Source organism: Brassica rapa, chromosome A02, assembly GCF_000309985.2.
Source record: "Brassica rapa cultivar Chiifu-401-42 chromosome A02, CAAS_Brap_v3.01, whole genome shotgun sequence".
In the NCBI taxonomy this organism is placed as follows: domain Eukaryota; kingdom Viridiplantae; phylum Streptophyta; class Magnoliopsida; order Brassicales; family Brassicaceae; genus Brassica; species Brassica rapa.
In genome coordinates, this window is record NC_024796.2 from 8,505,256 (window position 1) to 8,523,933 (window position 18,678).

The 18,678-nt window shown below is 34.9% G+C and overlaps 3 protein-coding genes across 5 annotated transcripts; 1 reads left to right on the forward strand and 2 right to left on the reverse strand.

Annotated features, from left to right (window-relative positions):
* Positions 1-2,438: 2,438 nt before the first annotated feature.
* LOC103852163 (RNA pseudouridine synthase 7) lies at positions 2,439-16,796 on the forward strand. 2 transcript variants are annotated; one of them, XM_033285480.1, is made up of 13 exons: positions 2,439-3,012; positions 3,082-3,159; positions 3,252-3,352; positions 3,455-3,542; positions 3,805-3,883; positions 3,984-4,066; positions 4,152-4,217; positions 4,420-4,476; positions 4,556-4,684; positions 4,792-5,000; positions 5,080-5,217; positions 6,498-6,503; positions 16,786-16,796. In XM_033285480.1, exons 1-11 carry the CDS (start codon positions 2,845-2,847, stop codon positions 5,177-5,179), a joined length of 1,158 nt encoding a protein of 385 aa, XP_033141371.1. In that variant the 5' UTR covers positions 2,439-2,844; the 3' UTR covers positions 5,180-5,217; positions 6,498-6,503; positions 16,786-16,796. The 2 variants fall into 2 exon arrangements, with proteins under 2 accessions (XP_033141371.1, XP_009127324.1); XM_009129076.3 differs by lacking the exons at positions 6,498-6,503; positions 16,786-16,796 and having other exon boundaries at positions 2,550-3,012; positions 5,080-5,345.
* LOC103852164 (probable RNA methyltransferase At5g51130) lies at positions 5,323-7,966 on the reverse strand. 2 transcript variants are annotated; one of them, XM_009129077.3, is made up of 9 exons: positions 7,827-7,966; positions 7,475-7,742; positions 7,273-7,387; positions 6,909-6,956; positions 6,449-6,695; positions 6,156-6,243; positions 5,994-6,059; positions 5,823-5,891; positions 5,323-5,632 (listed from the first exon to the last, which is right to left on the reverse strand). In XM_009129077.3, the coding sequence occupies exons 2-9, from the start codon at positions 7,733-7,735 to the stop codon at positions 5,543-5,545; spliced, it is 984 nt and encodes a 327-aa protein (XP_009127325.1). In that variant the 5' UTR covers positions 7,736-7,742; positions 7,827-7,966; the 3' UTR covers positions 5,323-5,542. The 2 variants fall into 2 exon arrangements, with proteins under 2 accessions (XP_009127325.1, XP_033141374.1); XM_033285483.1 differs by having other exon boundaries at positions 7,852-7,941.
* Positions 10,250-12,205, reverse strand: LOC103852166 (polyadenylate-binding protein 1). Its single transcript, XM_009129078.3, has 6 exons — positions 11,918-12,205; positions 11,740-11,842; positions 11,354-11,421; positions 10,912-11,103; positions 10,714-10,829; positions 10,250-10,588 (listed from the first exon to the last, which is right to left on the reverse strand). The coding sequence occupies exons 1-6, from the start codon at positions 12,086-12,088 to the stop codon at positions 10,543-10,545; spliced, it is 696 nt and encodes a 231-aa protein (XP_009127326.1). The 5' UTR covers positions 12,089-12,205; the 3' UTR covers positions 10,250-10,542.
* Positions 16,797-18,678: the final 1,882 nt, after the last annotated feature.

An 18,678-nucleotide genomic window follows, 5' to 3' on the forward strand; every position in this document is an offset into this window, starting at 1 on the left:
TTGAAAATGTTCAATATAAGACTGAATTCTTCGCAACTTCGAAAGAGTGAAACCATTAAGGTTGATGACATATAAACTGATAATAAGGAATTATAAAAGAAATTACTCAAGCTTTTAATGATTGAAAATTCTGGTTCCAATATCAAACGGTTTTGGAAATTTGTTGAATACGAGTAAGCCTTACCGACAGACTAGGGGAGGGCTTATGGAGGTAGATGGACTCCAAATTTTTATTTAAGTCTTTTAATTAATTAAGAAAGATCCAAGTTATGATGTCCACAAAAACATATGTAATAAAATAAACTCTAAAAGTTAAAGGACTTAACTTAAAAAAAAACACTAGGATAGAACCAATATTTAGGGATATGTTTAGAGTTTTGTCTTAGGGTTTTTGGGTTTAGGATTTAAGATTTATACTTTCAAGTTTATTTTCTAAATACATGGCTAAGACTCTCGGCCAAATACTTCCTTTCACCATCACATGAGCTCCGAAGCCTGCAAAGCTAAAATGATTGGAATATGACTCAACCACCAACTCAAACCTATACCAACACCAGTTGATCAAGAAACACAATCTCCGTCGGAGCATAACAAAGCTTCTAAATTACAGATTAACCATTCTCATCGAGCATCACCACAACAGTCAATTTGAATAAGAAACTTTGCATATGCCTAATCTATAGGTCCACCGTCCACTATACAAATGGAAAGCGAAGACGTTAATCTTATGAAAAAAGGAGAGAATTGTGCAGTTGGTGAAAGAAAATTCCTCACAAATAGCTTACGGATTTGACGAAAAGCTAATAGATGTTTAGAGAGGAAAAAAAGAGATGACAGCTCCGGACTTAGCCGGAAAAATTTTTCTGACATAGCTGGAAAACAAAATCCGATTTTACTATTGAAACTATCTCTGAAAAATATGAGATCGGGAAGAGATAGACTTTGCTTCTTTATTGATGTTTAGAGTTCATTAAAAAAGATAGGTAAGGTAATATATTTTCTTATTAGAAGATATATATATATATATATATATATATATATGAATATATAAGGTGTTAGGTTCAAAAAATATAATATCACCTATAACTTAAGTTAGGTCTAAAATAAAATTTTAACCGTAGATAAAAATATGACTTTAAATCTTATATATTAAAACAGAAGTCATGACTTCTTTTCATGTGTGATTTTTTAAGTTTGGACCATTTCTAGAAAATATCATATTTTACATAAGTTCATTATTATATCTTTTAATATATTTATGTTTTTATTTGAAATACAAATGAATATATTTAAAATGTTCTAACAAAATCTTTTTAAAATCTTCTTAGAATCTTTCTTAAATTTACTTTCAAAAATTAGTTAGTTTTAATTTAAATTATCATAAAATATAATTAGAAATTAAAATTGAATATAGTTTTGGTTTATAAACGAAAATTTAAATAAAATAAAATTAATTAATTTCACAAATACATTTACTAATAATTTTTAAAGATTTTGTTAGAAATAAATATTTATATTTATTTTAATTTTTTCAAATTTGTTTTCTAATAAAATAAAAATCATGATTTTTTGATGAGTGATATTTTTATTTGGACCATCATTTAAATTTTATAATAAATGTATATCACTAATGCTAATATACATAATATTTTTAACTACTTTAATCATAATATCTTTTATTTAAAAAAAAAATTAAAATTTTAACAAATCTCATGAAAAAGATTATAATAAGATCTTAATTGTCATAAATTGAATATAAATATTTTCAACTAATTTTGTAATTAGTAATGAAATGTTACTAAAAGAATAAAATTATATCCTATTTTATCAATTTTATAATAATATCTATCATTTTAAAATAAAAATGTTATACTGAACAAAATATGATAAAATTATTTTAAATTGATAAGTTAACATATTTTATTTTCATAAATATAAAATATTTATGCTAAAAATATAATATGTTAGAAGAACGGGTTAATATTAGTAAACTATATAATACATGTATAAAAATTTAACTTATCTTAAACTTTTTAATATACAGTAATTATTATATAAATTTAATAAACATTAGAAATTACTAAAAAAAATCTAGCGATTTTAATTACGGATCATGATTATAAATAAATTAAATACAAAATTGTTTTCATATATGTTGTTTCATGCATTAAAAAATTTAGTTTAGTAATCAAACGCAAATTCAATAAGACAAATATATAATAAGCAACATATATATATATGTGATGAGTTTAATTTACAGCATGAAAACTATAAAATTATTATATTTGGCATAATTATACAAACATTTAAATATGTGAGTAACATTAAAAATATATAATAATTATGTAAAACAAATGTCTACATATATAAATGTGAAAATATATACCCGCACGGTTGTGCGGGTGGAAATCTAGTTAATATATTAAAAGTAAAGAAAATCAGCTTTAAATATGTCTAAATAAAAGGGTCATAATTATTCACAAATACACACAAAGACGTAAAAAAAATTAGCTACAAACTTTTAAACTTTTCTAAGATTTGATTTATTTCTTGATATGGCTCATTTTTTAATAATTTAATAGATATTTTCTTGAATACTTAATCGATATTTCTAACGATTTAATTTTATTATAATTTTGAATAAGTTCTTCAAAAAATATATTTTTAAATTTGAAATTTTAACTATTTTGAGATATGCAAAATTCGAAATGAAACATAGATTAGAGAGTGGGTTAAACCCAAAAACTAATACAAGGCCGTGGGTTTTAGAAGTTATTAGAATTGGGGTTTGTACATTGACAACGACCTTAAAGATTTTATTCCTAAAAAAAAAAGCAAAGAGACATGAAACAAAAGATGCAAGATGAGGAGGCCGTAGACTCTTCAGACAGCATGAATGTTACCGACATAGTTTTGCAGTCATCATCTCCCAAACTCTCACAGAAGCAAGACTACATCTTCCACGGAGGGAGACGGCATGTGAGACCGTACTACTTCGAGTTCATCTCTCATGTAAGTATCCTGTAAATATCACTAAAGCGGCCGCATTGAGATTTGAAAATTGCCTACGCCAATTTGTAGGTGAATAAACGGTGGACTGGAAAAACAATTGTTGATTTGTTCGCAGATGAGTTCAAAGGCAGACCTCGTGACTACTATGTAAAAATCTTCCTCTCTTGGGAATGTGATTATATCTCATGATGAGAATACAAAGTTTTGATTTTTGATTATTGTATCCAAACATTTTGCAGGTTGGTGCTGTTAAAAGTGGAAGAATCAAAGTTGATGGAGAAACTGTACCAGTTTCTTATATTGTCAAATCTTCCCAAAAGATCACTCATTTCCTCCACAGGTTGTTCTTCTTCTTAATAGCTAACTGCAAAGTTTACAAGTAGCTCAAGTGTTTATGTCCAAGTGTATATATCTAAAGTTGGAATGTGTGGAAGGTTTTCAGGCATGAACCACCTGTGATGACTGATGATGTAGAGATCCTTCTTAAAGAACCTGATGTTGTTACTGTCTGCAAACCAGCTTCTATTCCTGTGAGTATTATTCCCTTTTGATTATTTTCTCACTTCATGTGGTCTCTGGAGAATGTGAAACATGTTTTGTTCAGAAATCAGAATGATTAAATTAGACTCTACGCCAAAAACATAGTTTTCTTCACTGTCTGAAGCATTAGTATATATGAAAACATTGTGGATACACAACAAACCTTGTGTATACATATAGGTGTGTTTTTTTGCTTTTATGGTGTAAGATTGATATGTTGGTAACAGCACCGATCGTTTTCTTCTTGTGTAGGTGCATCCGTGTGGTCAATACCGTAAGAACACGGTTGTTGGAATCCTTGATGCTGAGCATGACCTTGGCCCTCTATTTCGTATCCAGCTATAAGAATATTAGATTAAGATAGGTTTAGCTAGTTTACCGTTTTCCAAAATATTACAGTACGAGCTGTCCTTGCATCATTTATCTCACAGCTATTCACCGATTAGACCGTTTGGTTTCTGGATTGCTCATCATAGCAAGAACTGCTGCAAAGGCTGATTTTTTCAGGCAACAGGTACTATTCGTATAAGTTAAGTTAGTCTCATTTTGTCCATAATCCATAAGATGTCATAACTTAGTACTTATCTTGGGTGTTTCAGATAGAGGGTGGATTGGTGAAGAAACGCTATATTGCAAAGGTTGTTGGCGTGTTTCCAGAAGAGGAGGTTTGAACTCTTTCTAACATTGTTGATGGTTTATATATACTGGTACACGAATGATACTTACTACGGTGTTAATCAACATCTCAACTGACATAATATCTCAAAATCAACCAACTTAACTTGAGGGAGCATAATATGGTATAAACACTTGGGACGTCTGGTTTGAAAGTTTATTTGAAGTAGCTGCATGGCTTTGATGTTTCAGAAAGTGGTCGACGCCAATATAAATTATAATGGCAGCCAAGGAAGAAGCACAGCAGAGGTAAAAGCCACACTAAGATAATGTCTTCCATTTACACTTATAAGTAAAAACATTAGAATGCCTATATTGCGTTATGCAGGACGCCAGTTCGAGTGGTGATGATAAGAACGTGAAGGGGAAGCCTGCGTGCACCAAGTTCACGAGAATCGACACAAATGGGACTCATAGCCTCGTCTTGTGTGAACCAGTGACAGGGAGAACTCATCAAGTAAGCAAGTGTTTATACATAATACATAACGCATAGCTAGCTTATGAGGAGAGTACATAGGGACACGTTTAGCCTTGTTTCTCATTTTGTTCTTTTGGCGATTGTAGATACGAGTGCATCTACAATATACAGGGCATCCCATAGCGAATGACCCGCTTTATCTAACTCAACACGTGGATGATCTTGAGACCAAGATTGCCAAAAGAATTGATGCGGGTGAGAGAAAGCTTGTCTCCCCAGACGACTATGTGTATTCCAGTGAAGATTTCAGCATCGATCCAATGTGCACAAACTGCCCTAAGCTGATCCCGCAAGGGTATATACATAAAAGACTCTAAAACCACTATCAGTGTTATTATTGTATTGAGGTAAACTGTGTCTCTCAATGTTTGCAGGTACGAGGAGCATGATGAGGCTCTTTGGTTGCATTGCGTTCGTTACTCTGGAACTGGATGGGAATACGAGTGTCCTTATCCATCTTGGGCTTCCCTTTAACCATTTTTGCTTTTGCCATTTCTTGGACAAGAAACAGTTGTGGCAACTTACTTACTTGTATACTGGTTGAACTGTTATAACGATCTGATCAAGTTGATTTGTTGGATTCAAAGATTATCTCTCTCATCTCACTCCACCCATACTTTATGAAATGAACTTTGTGCCATTAACCGTGTGCAAAAAAAGAGGACCCCTGTTGAGTTGGATTAGAGAGACTAAGCAGTAGCAAAAAGCCATTACATATTTAGTAAGAAGCAACTTTGTAGTTGTTCTTCACAGCTAATTTGATTTTCACTAGGCTTATAAAAAAGAGAGATCAAACTTGGTCTTCTCCTCCATTGTGGTCTCTGCAGCTTGTTATGTTCATTTCTGGAATGCAAGAATCTGTCTGTCAAATCCTTTGCTTACGCCAGACAAGCTTGACGTAAGATCTTCCACTGTTCTAAACCCAATCTGTGCCCAAAAAACAAAAACACAAACAACAGAACATGAGGATCCCACCCCCAAAACAATATCAAATGACAATATAAGAAGCCAATACTAGCTTATTAGAAATTGGTTGTGATGCACATAGTTTTGACAGATTTTATAAGATCAAAATAGGATTCTGGACAAAATAAGGAAGCAAAAAGGAGTAGAATACCTTATCAAGAAGTATCTCTTGGAAATGTTCTGGACGTAAGACAATGGTTCGGTGATGCATTGCAGTTGTCTGCAACCACACAAGACAAACACAGATTCAAAACTATATAATGCATAGCTAGCTTGTGCACTTGAAACATTATAAATAAACTTGTGTCGTAAGTACACACACCTCTGAGACACGACGATTCTTTTCATAAGATTTCCAAGGCTGAGGTTCCATTATAAATGTACCACCCTGAAAAAAGCAAATCCAACCGCTGTTCAAATGCGCATATGAAAAGCAATAAGAACATGGGCACACACTCGAGTAAGTATAGTAAAGTAGCTTTACCGGATTAAGAAGGCGCCAGATTTTCGAAAATAAGGTGATCAAACCATCGTCACCCCAGTTCAAATGAATCCATTTTGTCACACTCAAACTGCACCCAAAATAAAAAGAAACTTGTCACATTCACACTCAAATGAATTCATTTCAGACTTATGACAAACATCACAGATGAAATTTCAGAAGCACTTTGAGGTTTTGAACACTATTGGTTTCTGCTCTTTTGTTTTCAATCCCCAAAAAGACAAGAGGCCAAACGTACGTACGAGTAAACAGAAGGGGGGCAAAAGAAGCTTTACCATAGAATTGTATCATAACGATTCTCGTCAAGGTTTCGAGTATGAACAAAATTCTCTTTCTGAAAGGACACAATCTGAAGCAGGTCTTTAGTTTCTGAGCTGCCATTAGAAAGAGAAACAGATTCCTCCTTGGAACCAAGAGCTACTCCATCTGAACCCACTGAAGTAGATTTCTTTTCACCTGGCTTGGCGTGATTCTGCTTCCTAATAAAATTCCTAAGATGCCATTGAGCATCCCCGACCCGACCTTCAATCAAAGAAAATCTAGTTCAACGCACAAGAACTGATGATTGCTTAAGCAAGGATACACATTATGGAAGCTTCAAAACATACGTATCAGGATAAAGTATATTCTCTTATGTGTGTTCACTTGATATGAGCTACTTATATTAAATCGAACAAAACACTTTTTCTGCAGACTTGAATGATAAATTCAGTGAAAAAAACAAATAGTTCTTACTTGAATCAATATCAACTCCAAGGATGCTCCGGCAACCAAACTTATTAGCTGAAGAAAAAAAAACAACGATCAGACAAGACGATTATATAAAAGATTGTAGATGCTAACTAACAGCTTCAAAGTATTGCCAAAAGGAACGAACAACAAGATATAAACAGAGAAAGGTTCAGACTTTAACATAGCAAGAGAAACAATCTACTTAAACTAACAAGTGAAGCTAACGGTTTAGTAGAAACCAAACAACGTATACTTGTAACCCTTAACAGTCTTAAAGCCAACTAATCTTTACACATCTAACTACTCTACAAAATTATGAAAGGATTGTGATAATTTATTATTATGAAAAAGCAGAAAACATATTTACCAATATGGATAGTCATGACGCCGCTATTGCAGCCGATGTCAAGACAGTCCTTGCCTTGAAACCATTCTTTCTTCAACACTTTAAGCCGTGGATCCTCATCCATATCATTGCTTATCTTAACAACACCATTATATGTCCAAAAAGACATGCAAAATCAGTAGACAAAACACTTAAAACACTTATATGAAGGAATGTGACTAACTCGATAGCCATAGTAGTTTTTGTAGTTTCCGAATGGAAAGGACTCTTGGTTTTTCTTCTTCTTCTTGTTTGGGTTTTGGTTCCCTTGTTGTTGCTGCTTCGGCTTCGGCTTCTGATTCTCTTCATTAGCTATCTCTCCTTTCTCTTGTTCTTGTTGTTGAATCTGCTTCGCTTCATTAGCTACTACTAGCTCAACACTTTTCTCGTTGCTTCTACTCCTCTTCTTCTTCCTCTTCTTCTTCAGGTCCTCGTCCTGACCCATTGTGCGACTGAACAAAAGCCCACGAGATTAGGGTTTTCCTTTGTTGTTAAAATGAGATAGATGAGCTTGAGGATTATAAACGAAACTACACGAGGAAGAAGAAGAATAAGCTTTGCCAGAGAGGTTTAGTAAGCGGCGCCAGAGCGAGGTCAGATGAAGAAGAAGAAGCGTCGTCGAATAAGAGATTTAACGAGTCTTATTTCGATCAACGTTTTTTTTTTTTTTCCTAAATTGTTATTTTATTGATCAAATGGACCTAGCCCACGGCCGAAGCCCAAATACACCAAATTACAACCCAAAAAAGTTCATCTACCTAACGGCAACAAAAAAAAACGGCCAAAGCCCATATAAAGAACATAGCCCAAAGCTCAAAACCGCTACGCCGGGCTTGATCTGGACGTGCGTGAAGGAGGTAGGACTAAAACACGTATAAGAATCTGGCTCATCAGCCCGCCACGTGTCGTCCGCCTCGACTTAGACGTCCATCCTCGCACAGCCACCGACACTTTCCACCGTCACCACTTTTCGCCGGAGCTCCGAAATTACAGAGCCTCCGCGAGACCATCGGATTTCTACGCCGCCTTGTCTTCCCGTCAGAGAATTCAATCGTTTGAACGAAATCTCTTCCGTCTATGAATCACCGGAAACCCTAGACAAGCAAGGCGAAAACCACCGCTATTCTCCTCTTCAACAAGCATAGCCATCGCTGGAGATCTTCTTCTTCTTGGGATCTCAACCGGTGCGACCCACGAATCCAGATCTGATCCACGAAACACCTCAACCTTCAAAACCTTGAAACCGTCACCACAACCCAAAAGACCTGGGATTCCACAACGGCAGCGCGGAGCTTTGTAAGCTTCCACTCTCTGTGACCAAAAACCAGCGAAGAAGGAACTGACTGAGCCTCTTCTTCCCGGAAACTAGAGCGGCGTCGGTGAAACTGAGAAAGCCTCCACCCTCCCCCGCAACAAGACCGACGATGATGAATCTAGGATAGTCTCTACCTCCCGGGTAAACCGACTAAACATGCAAGCCGCTTCATCTTCAAACGACCGTGTCGTTACTCCAAAGCCGAGCTTCCTATAATGGAAAGCCTCGGCGTCAGAACTCCGACAAGGCAACCATTGACGGAACTGTGAAGAGAAAACAGGGAGGGCCATAAACTAAGAAGAAAAAAGTGCTTCGGTAACGACACAAACACTCACGCGCCAGCCGTACACCGGAATAGATCTGGCTTCTCTTTCTTCTCTCTTCTCTCTCTTTTTTTTGAAGGAAGTATTGTTGTTAAAAAAAAAAAAAAAAAAAAAACCTCGTGTAAACTCATTTCTATAAATATTACCTCTTATAAATATTACCTTTTGTAAGTAATAAAAATCGCAATCAAGCTAAAAAAAAAAAAAAAAAAGAAAGACGATAGAAAAGCTCCCTCGTGTGAAACCCTAAGGCCGGCGGCCGCCGCCTCTCGCGGTCGCCGGAACTAGTCTTAACCTCGCTATCTTTCTTGTCTGTTCACGGATCCTTCTTCTCCTCCCTTTAAAGTTGTCTGCTAGTCCTCTGTTTGCTGCAAAACAGTTTGAAGAGCCATCGTTTTCTAGATCTGATGAACCTTTGGTAGATCTGTGGGCGTGAGCGGTGTCTCCCGGGGGTGTATAAGGTTTCACCTTTGTCAGGTCTCCGTCTGCGTCTCTGATCAAGGTAAAGTTTCAACCTTTGTGGTTCTCCTGTGATGTGGTGGTTGTTCGCAACCTGTTTAGAGTGGTTTCGCGACAGTTTTAGAGGGTTGAACCCGGTTAGTCTCTCATGGATTTTGGGGTTGCCTTAACTATTCTTAGATTCAGCAACGGTATAGCAGTGTCGTGGTTGTGTGTGGTGAGCAAGTGAAGGTCATGGTCCTTGAGATGAAGATGGTTTTAGGTTTCCTCTTATCTCCCGGTTATGAAGGTCCCTCTCGCACCTTGAATAAGTGTTCTTCCTGGGTGCTTCTAGTCTCTGTGTTTCCTCTGTGGCTTCGTATGGCGAAGCATTATAACGAGGTGGAGGCGTGAAGATCTCCAGATGAAGGTGCGGTTGAGGTGGACCTTATCTCGAGTGTTGTCTCTTCACGGTTTTGTGCCTTAGTGTAGGCGTTGTGGTTTGGTAGTCGTCATCGTGAACATGTAGTTCAGATGAGGTCTTGATGGTTCAGGCGTTGTCATTGTGAACTTGGGGTTCAAATGAAGTCTCAGCTCTTCCGTTCTATTGCGTTGCGTGCTATCTTGCTTAGTTCATGGTAAGAAATCCGGCTAGCTATTGATTGTTAAGTCTTTGCCCTTTTTATCTAGGTTTGATTTGATCTGGGTTTGTTGAAAGAGTTGATTTATATGTTAGTTGTTCATGTGTCACCCGTGTGTTTTGGGTTTTCGATCCCTTCTTTTGGGTTTAGCTTCCGGGGAGGTCTATATGTTCCGCCGGCTTCAATGTTACAATCTTGTATGTTTCTAATGTTATCAATGATATTCAGAGGGGAAAAAAAAAAAGTAATAAAAATCGCAACTTTTGTAAGTTTTCAGTAATGTGAAGGTCATTCTCAATAAAAAAGATTTTATGACAAATAAAAAAGAAAAGAACCCAAAATATTTGCTCTTCTCTCATCAAATATTGTTACAGAAAATCTAAAACATAGTTCTTCCCTCCTTTTGCCTCACTCTCTTCCATAAAATTCTTCAGCCCATCTCTGTTAAGGCGAAACAACTTTGCGCCCGGGTTGATGATGATAGCTTTCATCAAACAAAAGGCAGCTGCTACTTCTTAACTCCAATTTCCTTCAATCAGTATGGTCTATAACGCATTGGCCTTCTGAACCTGGGAACTCTCCTGCACATACCATAAACCACTTATCAACAACCATTGATGAACATGTATAGACACTGAATCAAACAAACCGACCGAACCGTTGCTGCTTTCTTTGAGAAGAGAGGATGAAGTTTCTTTAAACGTACCCATAAGCATATGGAGGATAAAATGGAGGTCCGGGCATGAAGCCCCTCATGGGTCTGAAGGGGCGCCTTCCTCGGAACTGTCTCATTCCGGGGACGTTGGTCCTCTTTGCAGATACCTGAAAAGATGCATGAAACAAAGTATTAGGATGACAAAATCTTTAGCTATAAGCCCAATTAACTGAAGAACGAGTTTTGCACCTTTATCTGACGACCATGCAGTTCTGTCTCGTTCAAAACAAGAGAATTCTGAACGGCTTCTTCTTCCACGAACTCCACGTAGGCAAAACCTTTGGGCTGGCCAAACTTATCTGTCAGAATCGTAACCCTATTGACTGTCCCACAGGATTGAAAATGCTGCTGGACTTCCTCTGGAGTACATGCGTAGTCCACCTAACATACACAGAACCATATAGTTTCACAGGAAAAGTAGAGAAAACTAATGTTTACACAAGCTTTGGCAGATACTGATCATAAAAGAGACTGGAAATAAGGTTCTACGTATTTACAAGGTAAGTACTTTAGCTGCTACAAGCAAGTTTCACTCATGCTAAAAGCAATATAAACAAACATTCTTTCGAAAAGATACAAAACATTAATAAATGAGAGACAATGTAAGACATAAAAAAAGTTGAAGCCTCACATTGCCAACATATATTGAACGCAAATCCACTTCCTCTTTCTCAGCCGCACTAATAGCACTTGATGGATCTTCATTCATATGCAACCAAACAAAGGGCATTAACCCGATCAGCTAAGGGTATTCAAGGTTATAATCATCTAAGCACCAAATCAAGAAACTACTAGTGAATTTATCAAATAACCAAAGTCCAAGAAAATATCTTAAGAGATCCTTTGATTTACTAAAAGGTAGCATGATCAACAAGACATTCTCTCAAACTAATCTGTCAAAGATTGAAGCAAAAACATATGCACATAAGAACTTCCGCCCATATCTTTGACAAGAACCCTAATCAAGAAGACATGCTCTAAACCCTAATCTGGCAAGCAAAAAAGATAAGCAGAAACCTTGAGCAGCAGCCATATCGTTCTCAGCTTTGGCTTGCATCTCACGCAAAGCGCTAGCCTCTTCCTCGATCTCCTTAAGTCGTTTCTTCATGTCCTCTAAATCCTATCCAACCATAGCAAACTAATTCAATACAGTACAGTAGGAAACAAGGAAGGGGGTCAAAAGAAATCAGAATACCCTAGAGGCAGAGCCTGGCTCAAGCTCCTCCTCCTCGTCTTCGGCAGCGGCGCCGCCTTCTTCTTCTTCTCCGGCGTGTTCTTGATACTCGTCCGTCTCCATCTCGCCTTCGTCCTCCTCTGGGATGTCTCCACCGTACACCTCGTGCTCTTGCTCATCTTGCGGCGCCATCTTCCTCTCTCTCTCACTCGGCGACTGTCGTGAAGGTAAAGTTGCGAAATTATAGGGGTTGGAATTTGATTTGGGGAAGAAAAGGGAAAAGGGTTTGTTCGTAATTTCTTATACAAATTCAGTTGCGTCGGTACGGTTGGTCCTTTTACAGTAAATGGGCCGAGGCTGGGAAAGAAATACGTGACGTGTTAGCTGGGCCTACTTCTGTACAGGCTGATTCCACAATATTTACAGCCGTCGGTATCGGTCAGATCCAATTATTTTGTCCACCAAAAAATGACTTCAACAAGCTCCCAGCTAGGCATGTTAAAATGGACCAATGTTTTAAATCCGATCCCAGTAAATCCTGTGATCTTATATGATAACCGCTTTGAGTTTAAGAAAATAATTTATTATTTAGAAATCCGGTAGAATCCACAAAAAATAGTTAAAACCAAGAACCGACTACAACCACTGGTTGAAATAATACTAGTGAGACGTGGAGAGCCCTATTTCCATGCACGTTGGAGGTCGACTGGCACGATGTGGTATGGTTTTCGGGTAGGATTCCTAAGCATGCTTTCTTATCTTGGGTGGCAGCAAGAGATAGGATGGTAACGAGAGACAGACTTCTACGATGGGGATTGATAGTACCACCATCTTGTGTGCTGTGCGTGGGTCATAATGAGTGCAGGCAGCACTTATTTTTTGACTGCGAGTTCAGTGAGAGAGTGTGGTCGTTTTTCACAACGAGACTCCACCTTAGTTCACTTCGGGTATTTGAGGATAGGTTGAGATGGCTGAAGGCTCCGACAAGAGACAAGAATGTGAAGTTGATTGTGAGGTTGATATATCAAGCTTGCGTGTATTTGATTTGGAAAGAGAGAAACTCCAGAGTACATACTGATACTGCGAGGCCTCCTGAAGCTATCATTTCAGAGATAAAGCAAACAATTCGGTTGAGGTTGGATCCACTAGCTCGTGCACAAGTTCTGGGAATAGGAGAGAGTTCAGTTCTTGCTGTTTGGCTTTCGATTTTTTAAATGTCTTAGGAGTTTTTCTTTGCTTTAGTTTGGGAAGTGGTTAGCGGGGGGAAATCTTGTGTTAGGTTCTGTAAAGGTACCGTAGTGGTATTGATTTGTAACCCAAAGTTTATAAATAAATAAAAAGAAGTTAAAAAAAAAAATAATAATAATACAAAACTTTTACTTGTTTTTCTTAATATGTTTCACTTACATTATTTAGAATCTGTTTTGTATTTTAACTAAAAACTTAGTTTTTTAGTTTTTTTTTTTAAAAAAAAATCCTATGATCATGTGTATTATGAATCTATTAACAAAACTAGGTTATGTGAGTTAGTATTTGTTTATTTTTGTTATCGATAATTTATTACAACTTTATGTTTTTTTTGTTGGTTTATTTTTGATTTAAAGTTTAATTTCATTATTCACATTAGACATTTAAATACTTAAGGATTTGAAGTCTTGATATATTTTATTATATGTCATAACTTTTAACTTGTTATAAAAATTGTTTAATTTTTTGATATTTTATATGTGAAATAAAAATAAAATAAATAAAACTAATTTAAGTATTTTCTAAATGTTTTTTAGACACCGCACATAAACTACTGCTTAGGGCACATAAACCGAATTTTAAAATTTTACATTACAATTATTACTTGTATATATTCTATATTGGCTTAGGGTTCTAACTAAATTTTTCAATGTTTGGACCGGGCCTAGGTGGGGGAGGGAGGTTTATAATATGAGAGTTGTTGTTAAGGCCCGAAAAGAAACGCGATTGTGATTATGTTAGATAAAATATAAATATCTATATAAAAACTTTGCAACGAAGAAAATCAAAACTCATAGAATACGGGTATTCTTGCTAAAAAAAAAGAAGATAAAATATAAGGAAGACAAAAAAAAAAGATAAAATATAAGGAAGAAAAAAAAATTGGACTTTGGTAGGGCCATCCATGTCAACGGTATCAGTTAAACAAAGCCTGCATATTAAGAGAAATTTTCAACGTATTAGCGAAAAGCTGATTTATTATAAGCCGTTATCTCCTCCTACTTAAGTGGGAGCTCCTGAAGTCTGACGCCACAGAAATATCCATTAAAGTTCTTGTTAATGGGTTTGAGCACATTACGTCTACAATATGAACACACACGCATGGACGGAATGGTATGCTTATTATTTGGTTGATAATCCCGTGACAAAGCACACTCTCTTTTGATTGTAGACTTTTCTTTTGGGGTTTCTTTCTCCTATACATGGATCAACTATAAAGTGTCAAGCAAGCTACAAAACATAGAAATAAAAGTAAACACTTATATGATGTATAAGAAACATATACCGGTAGGTTCTTCATAGTTCCAGCCATTGTCAATAATATCTCCTGTTGTTTTTTCATAGTTTCAGTCATCTCTTCGATAGATTCTCTCAACTCTATGATTTCCTGCCAATAGAAGAAAAAATGAATAAATAAAGCAGCAAAAACAAATCTTACGAGCTGTAAAGGCGTGGTTAGAGAATCTTATTAACATCATAAGCATCTTCAATGGTAGAAGTCAGTCTATCAATAGCGACATGATTAGCAGATATTTTCTTGGAAGCTCGAACATTTTTTACTGACATAAAAGAGAGGATATGAGATAAACTAAAAAAACAAACGATCTAACAAAAAAAAAGCTAATATAAATTTGAGTCTACATGATGCAGTCATCTATTGGGATCAGGACTACTCGTAGATTCAATTCGACCAAATTATAATAGTTTGCACTTTGCAACAAGCTAAAGAAACTGTATCGACTGTTAATCATCTCACTTGTTTCTCCAAATTGGAGATGACTGATGAGTTTAAAGTATGATCAGAGTCAAGAAAAATATATATTAGCCAAGTCACTGGTTTATACAAAGCCAGTATCCAAAAGGATCTGTATCAAATAAATGATTTCCCAATTGCAGATGGTTTTAAATACGATATGAAAAAATAAAGAAAGAGCCGCCCAAAAGATCACTATCTAACCTTTGTGCGAATGCTCGGTGTCCTTATTCGCGTTATGAACGGTGGATTTCTTGCGCTTCTCGTTTAAATGATCTTATTTAACGATTTTGTTATTTTGAATCCTTAAATTAAAATCTTATCGTAAATATTGTATTATAGCTATGTATTGAGTAATCTAATCTATTAAAACAGGAGTACAAAATTAAACTAACCCTGAGTTTTCAATGTTAATTACTTTTGAATGCCACTGAAACTATTATTACTCTTTCCTTAAAATTAGTTTGTCTTTTCCGATCATTTAATGCATATTTCCTCATTTTAATTTATGCATTAAAAACGGAAACAACTTCAAACGTTAAACATATGTGAATTAACTTAATTACATGAAAACTCTCAGGCAAATATAAATATATCTTACCACTGTAACGAAAAAAAATTTCTTCTTCTCCTACAATGAGATGAATCGAATTACTTCAAAAGTAAATCAATGGATTATAACTTTAGTTTAATCTGCAGTTTTCTTCTTGACGTAGAACTTGATATTCCTGTTTAGATAGCGATGGATTATAACTTTAGTTTTTTTTTTTGAAAAAACTAAAATCATTAATCCAATTATTCTTTCATACATGAATCTAATTAATAATACATATAAAAAGAAGTCACGTTAGTCAAAGCAGCATACATATTATTAATAAAATAGATAAAAGAAAGTTATTTAATAGAGATTTTACATGACTTATAAAATATAAATCAGCTATACCAATCGATGATCTAATCTTTCTGAACTAATCAAATCAATCAATTCAAAATCTAAACAGAATATCTTTGCATTTGTTGAAAAAAAAAAATCTTTACCGATAGTAATTAAGTTCTAACCTATAATCACTCTCAAATATTTAATTTACCTATAAAATATAGAAATTGTATCCTATAATTTCGTTAACTTCTACATTTTGGTGAATAATAAATTATCATTAAAAAAGTTTCCTATCAATTTTTCTTTGCTAACTGGCGGAAGAGTTCAACATTAATTAAATTATTTGTAAATATTTCAACTGCAAACAATTGACTATATTTGCGTATAGTAGGAGATATTTTGGTAACAATTTAATTGTTGCAAATCAAGGGATTTTATCGTGTAAAGTGTTTAGGTATATTTTCTTCGTTAGGGTTTTACAATCACGTTATATATACATATATATACTGTACCTTGCATATATATATTCAACATCACCTCAATAGCTCCTAAACAATTTTTTTAGTTCGCTTCTTAGAGGTTATAATGTCAACAAACAAGAGTTTTACATTGTTAAACTACTTGAAGCCAAGGTTGAGTAAATGGTGTGTGCAGGTGAAGCTGATTTAATCAAGAAAACAAACCCCTCCCTATGCTGATGAAACAGTCGAAATGGTTTTGGCTGATAAGACTGTAAGTTCTACCTACATTGTTTAAATGTTGGTTATACTTAAAGTTTCTAATCGATTTTTGTTTGTTTACAAGGTCATAAAATCCATGCATCATGCAACAGATCACACATGTTTCGGATCCAGCGAGACCTTATGATAGGAAAGTGGCGTGTGATTGAAAACTTTAAGGTATCCGGTGTGGGTAAAGGAAAATACTCACCATGCTAACTATTAAATAGAATGTTTTATACCTTTCAAAATTTAAGGATATTTTATTTATAGTTTGTATCATGCTAACTATTAGTTATTTATTTGATCATAATTCCAAATTCAACTTTATGTTTCCTATGTATACTATACGTACCTTAAATTATATGTACACCGTCTGTTTTTTTTTTTTTTTATAATAGCAACAATTAATACAAACAATCAAAAAAATATACGAAAAAATTAATACCCGCCCGGTCGGGCGGGTCAAGATCTAGTATATTTTAAAAATAAATCTTCAAAACTATCTATAAGTGATATATTTTAAAAATTATTTGATGAAATTGAGTGAACATATTTGTATTTATATAGAAAAAATACGTAAACATGTAAAGATAATATAAAGATCTAGTAAACAAATGTATACGTTTGCAACAAATTATTCTCAATTGGTGAAGATAGTTTCGGAACCAGAAGAATGACCAGCATTTGAAAGCTATCTGGAAGACATTAAGATTCTCAAAGGAAGTTTCCTCAACTCAGACATCGTCTATGTACCTCGAACGGCGAACCTTCGGCAGGATAGTTTAGCACGCAGTGCTAGGAAACAACCATCTTTTGTCGTTCACATAGATGCGGAGTTACCGATCTGGTTTACAGAGTCAACATGAATCTGTAAATGCTTTGCTGTCGAAAAAAAAAACAAATGTATACAAATCTATTTAGTTAATAATTAAAAGTTAACTAAAAAATACATAATCACTCATAAAAGATTTTATTGAATATATCTATAGTTACATATACATATTGTGAATAGGCATCGAAGTTCGGGTCTTCAGGTTAGGAGAGTTCCTTTCGGATCAGGATCCTTTGGTCCTAAACATTTGCACCCAATAGGTACTTGTAAATTTTTGGTACGGGTTCAGGTCGGTTCTTCTTGAGTTCGGGTTTACAATTAAAATACATGTAAAATACCCGTAATTTTTAAGTACATATCATGTCCATGTCGGGTTCGGTATTAAGGACGAAACCACATCAAATTTAGTCAAAATCTATCATATATATCTAAAATTTTACAAAATAAATTTAAATAAACTATTAATAACTAAAATATTTTTTTAACTCTATATTTTACATTTAAAGTTTCATATTACATGAAAATATTACAGAAATAATAACAAAGATTGTTTACAAAACATATTTCCACTAAATCGTAAAATAAAATATAGGAAATAGAACACAAAAAATCATAGTTTTGGATATTCATGTTTTTAAGTCGGATATGAATTGGTTGTTATTGGGCCGGGTCTATTTGGATCGGTTCCGGTTCAAATTTTCGGATCCTGGTAAAATTCCCAGGAATATAATATAAAAGAAAAGGTGCTACTATTGAGATTTATACTATCAACATTCAAATTGTTTTGTAATAGTTCACAAAAAAAATTAAATCTTAAAAAGGAATTTTACTTTGAATTGTAAAAGTAAACACACCATTTTTGCTTCTTTAGCTTTTAGTTGCGTTTTGTCGTAGTAATAGTACCGCAGTTAGCATTTCACTTTTATTTTATAATTTTTAATTAAAATTTATACGCTAAAAAGTTGGATGAATGGAGGCAGCTTCTTACTGTGGAATATGCGGACCACTGTAAACATTCATAGCCATAATTCAGACATCAATAGAATGCAATATCTCGGGAAAGAAAAAGTCACACAATGCTTGTTAAAATGAATGAGTGCAGTAAATGTTAGCTGGAAGCCTGGAACACATAACAAGCTACCATCTTCACATATTCGCAATGCTCCAAACTCAATAAATGAGTGTACTAGAATTGCAGCTGGTCCTGTATAAGTGATTTATGTCTTCTTTCAATGTGACGGAAGGTACTGGTTAGCGTTCACGTGAGACAAGAAGAAGAGGTGTTCATTCGTCAATGTACCAAAGGATGGTGTGGGGGTAATATTTTAGTTGAAATTGGGCAACAAC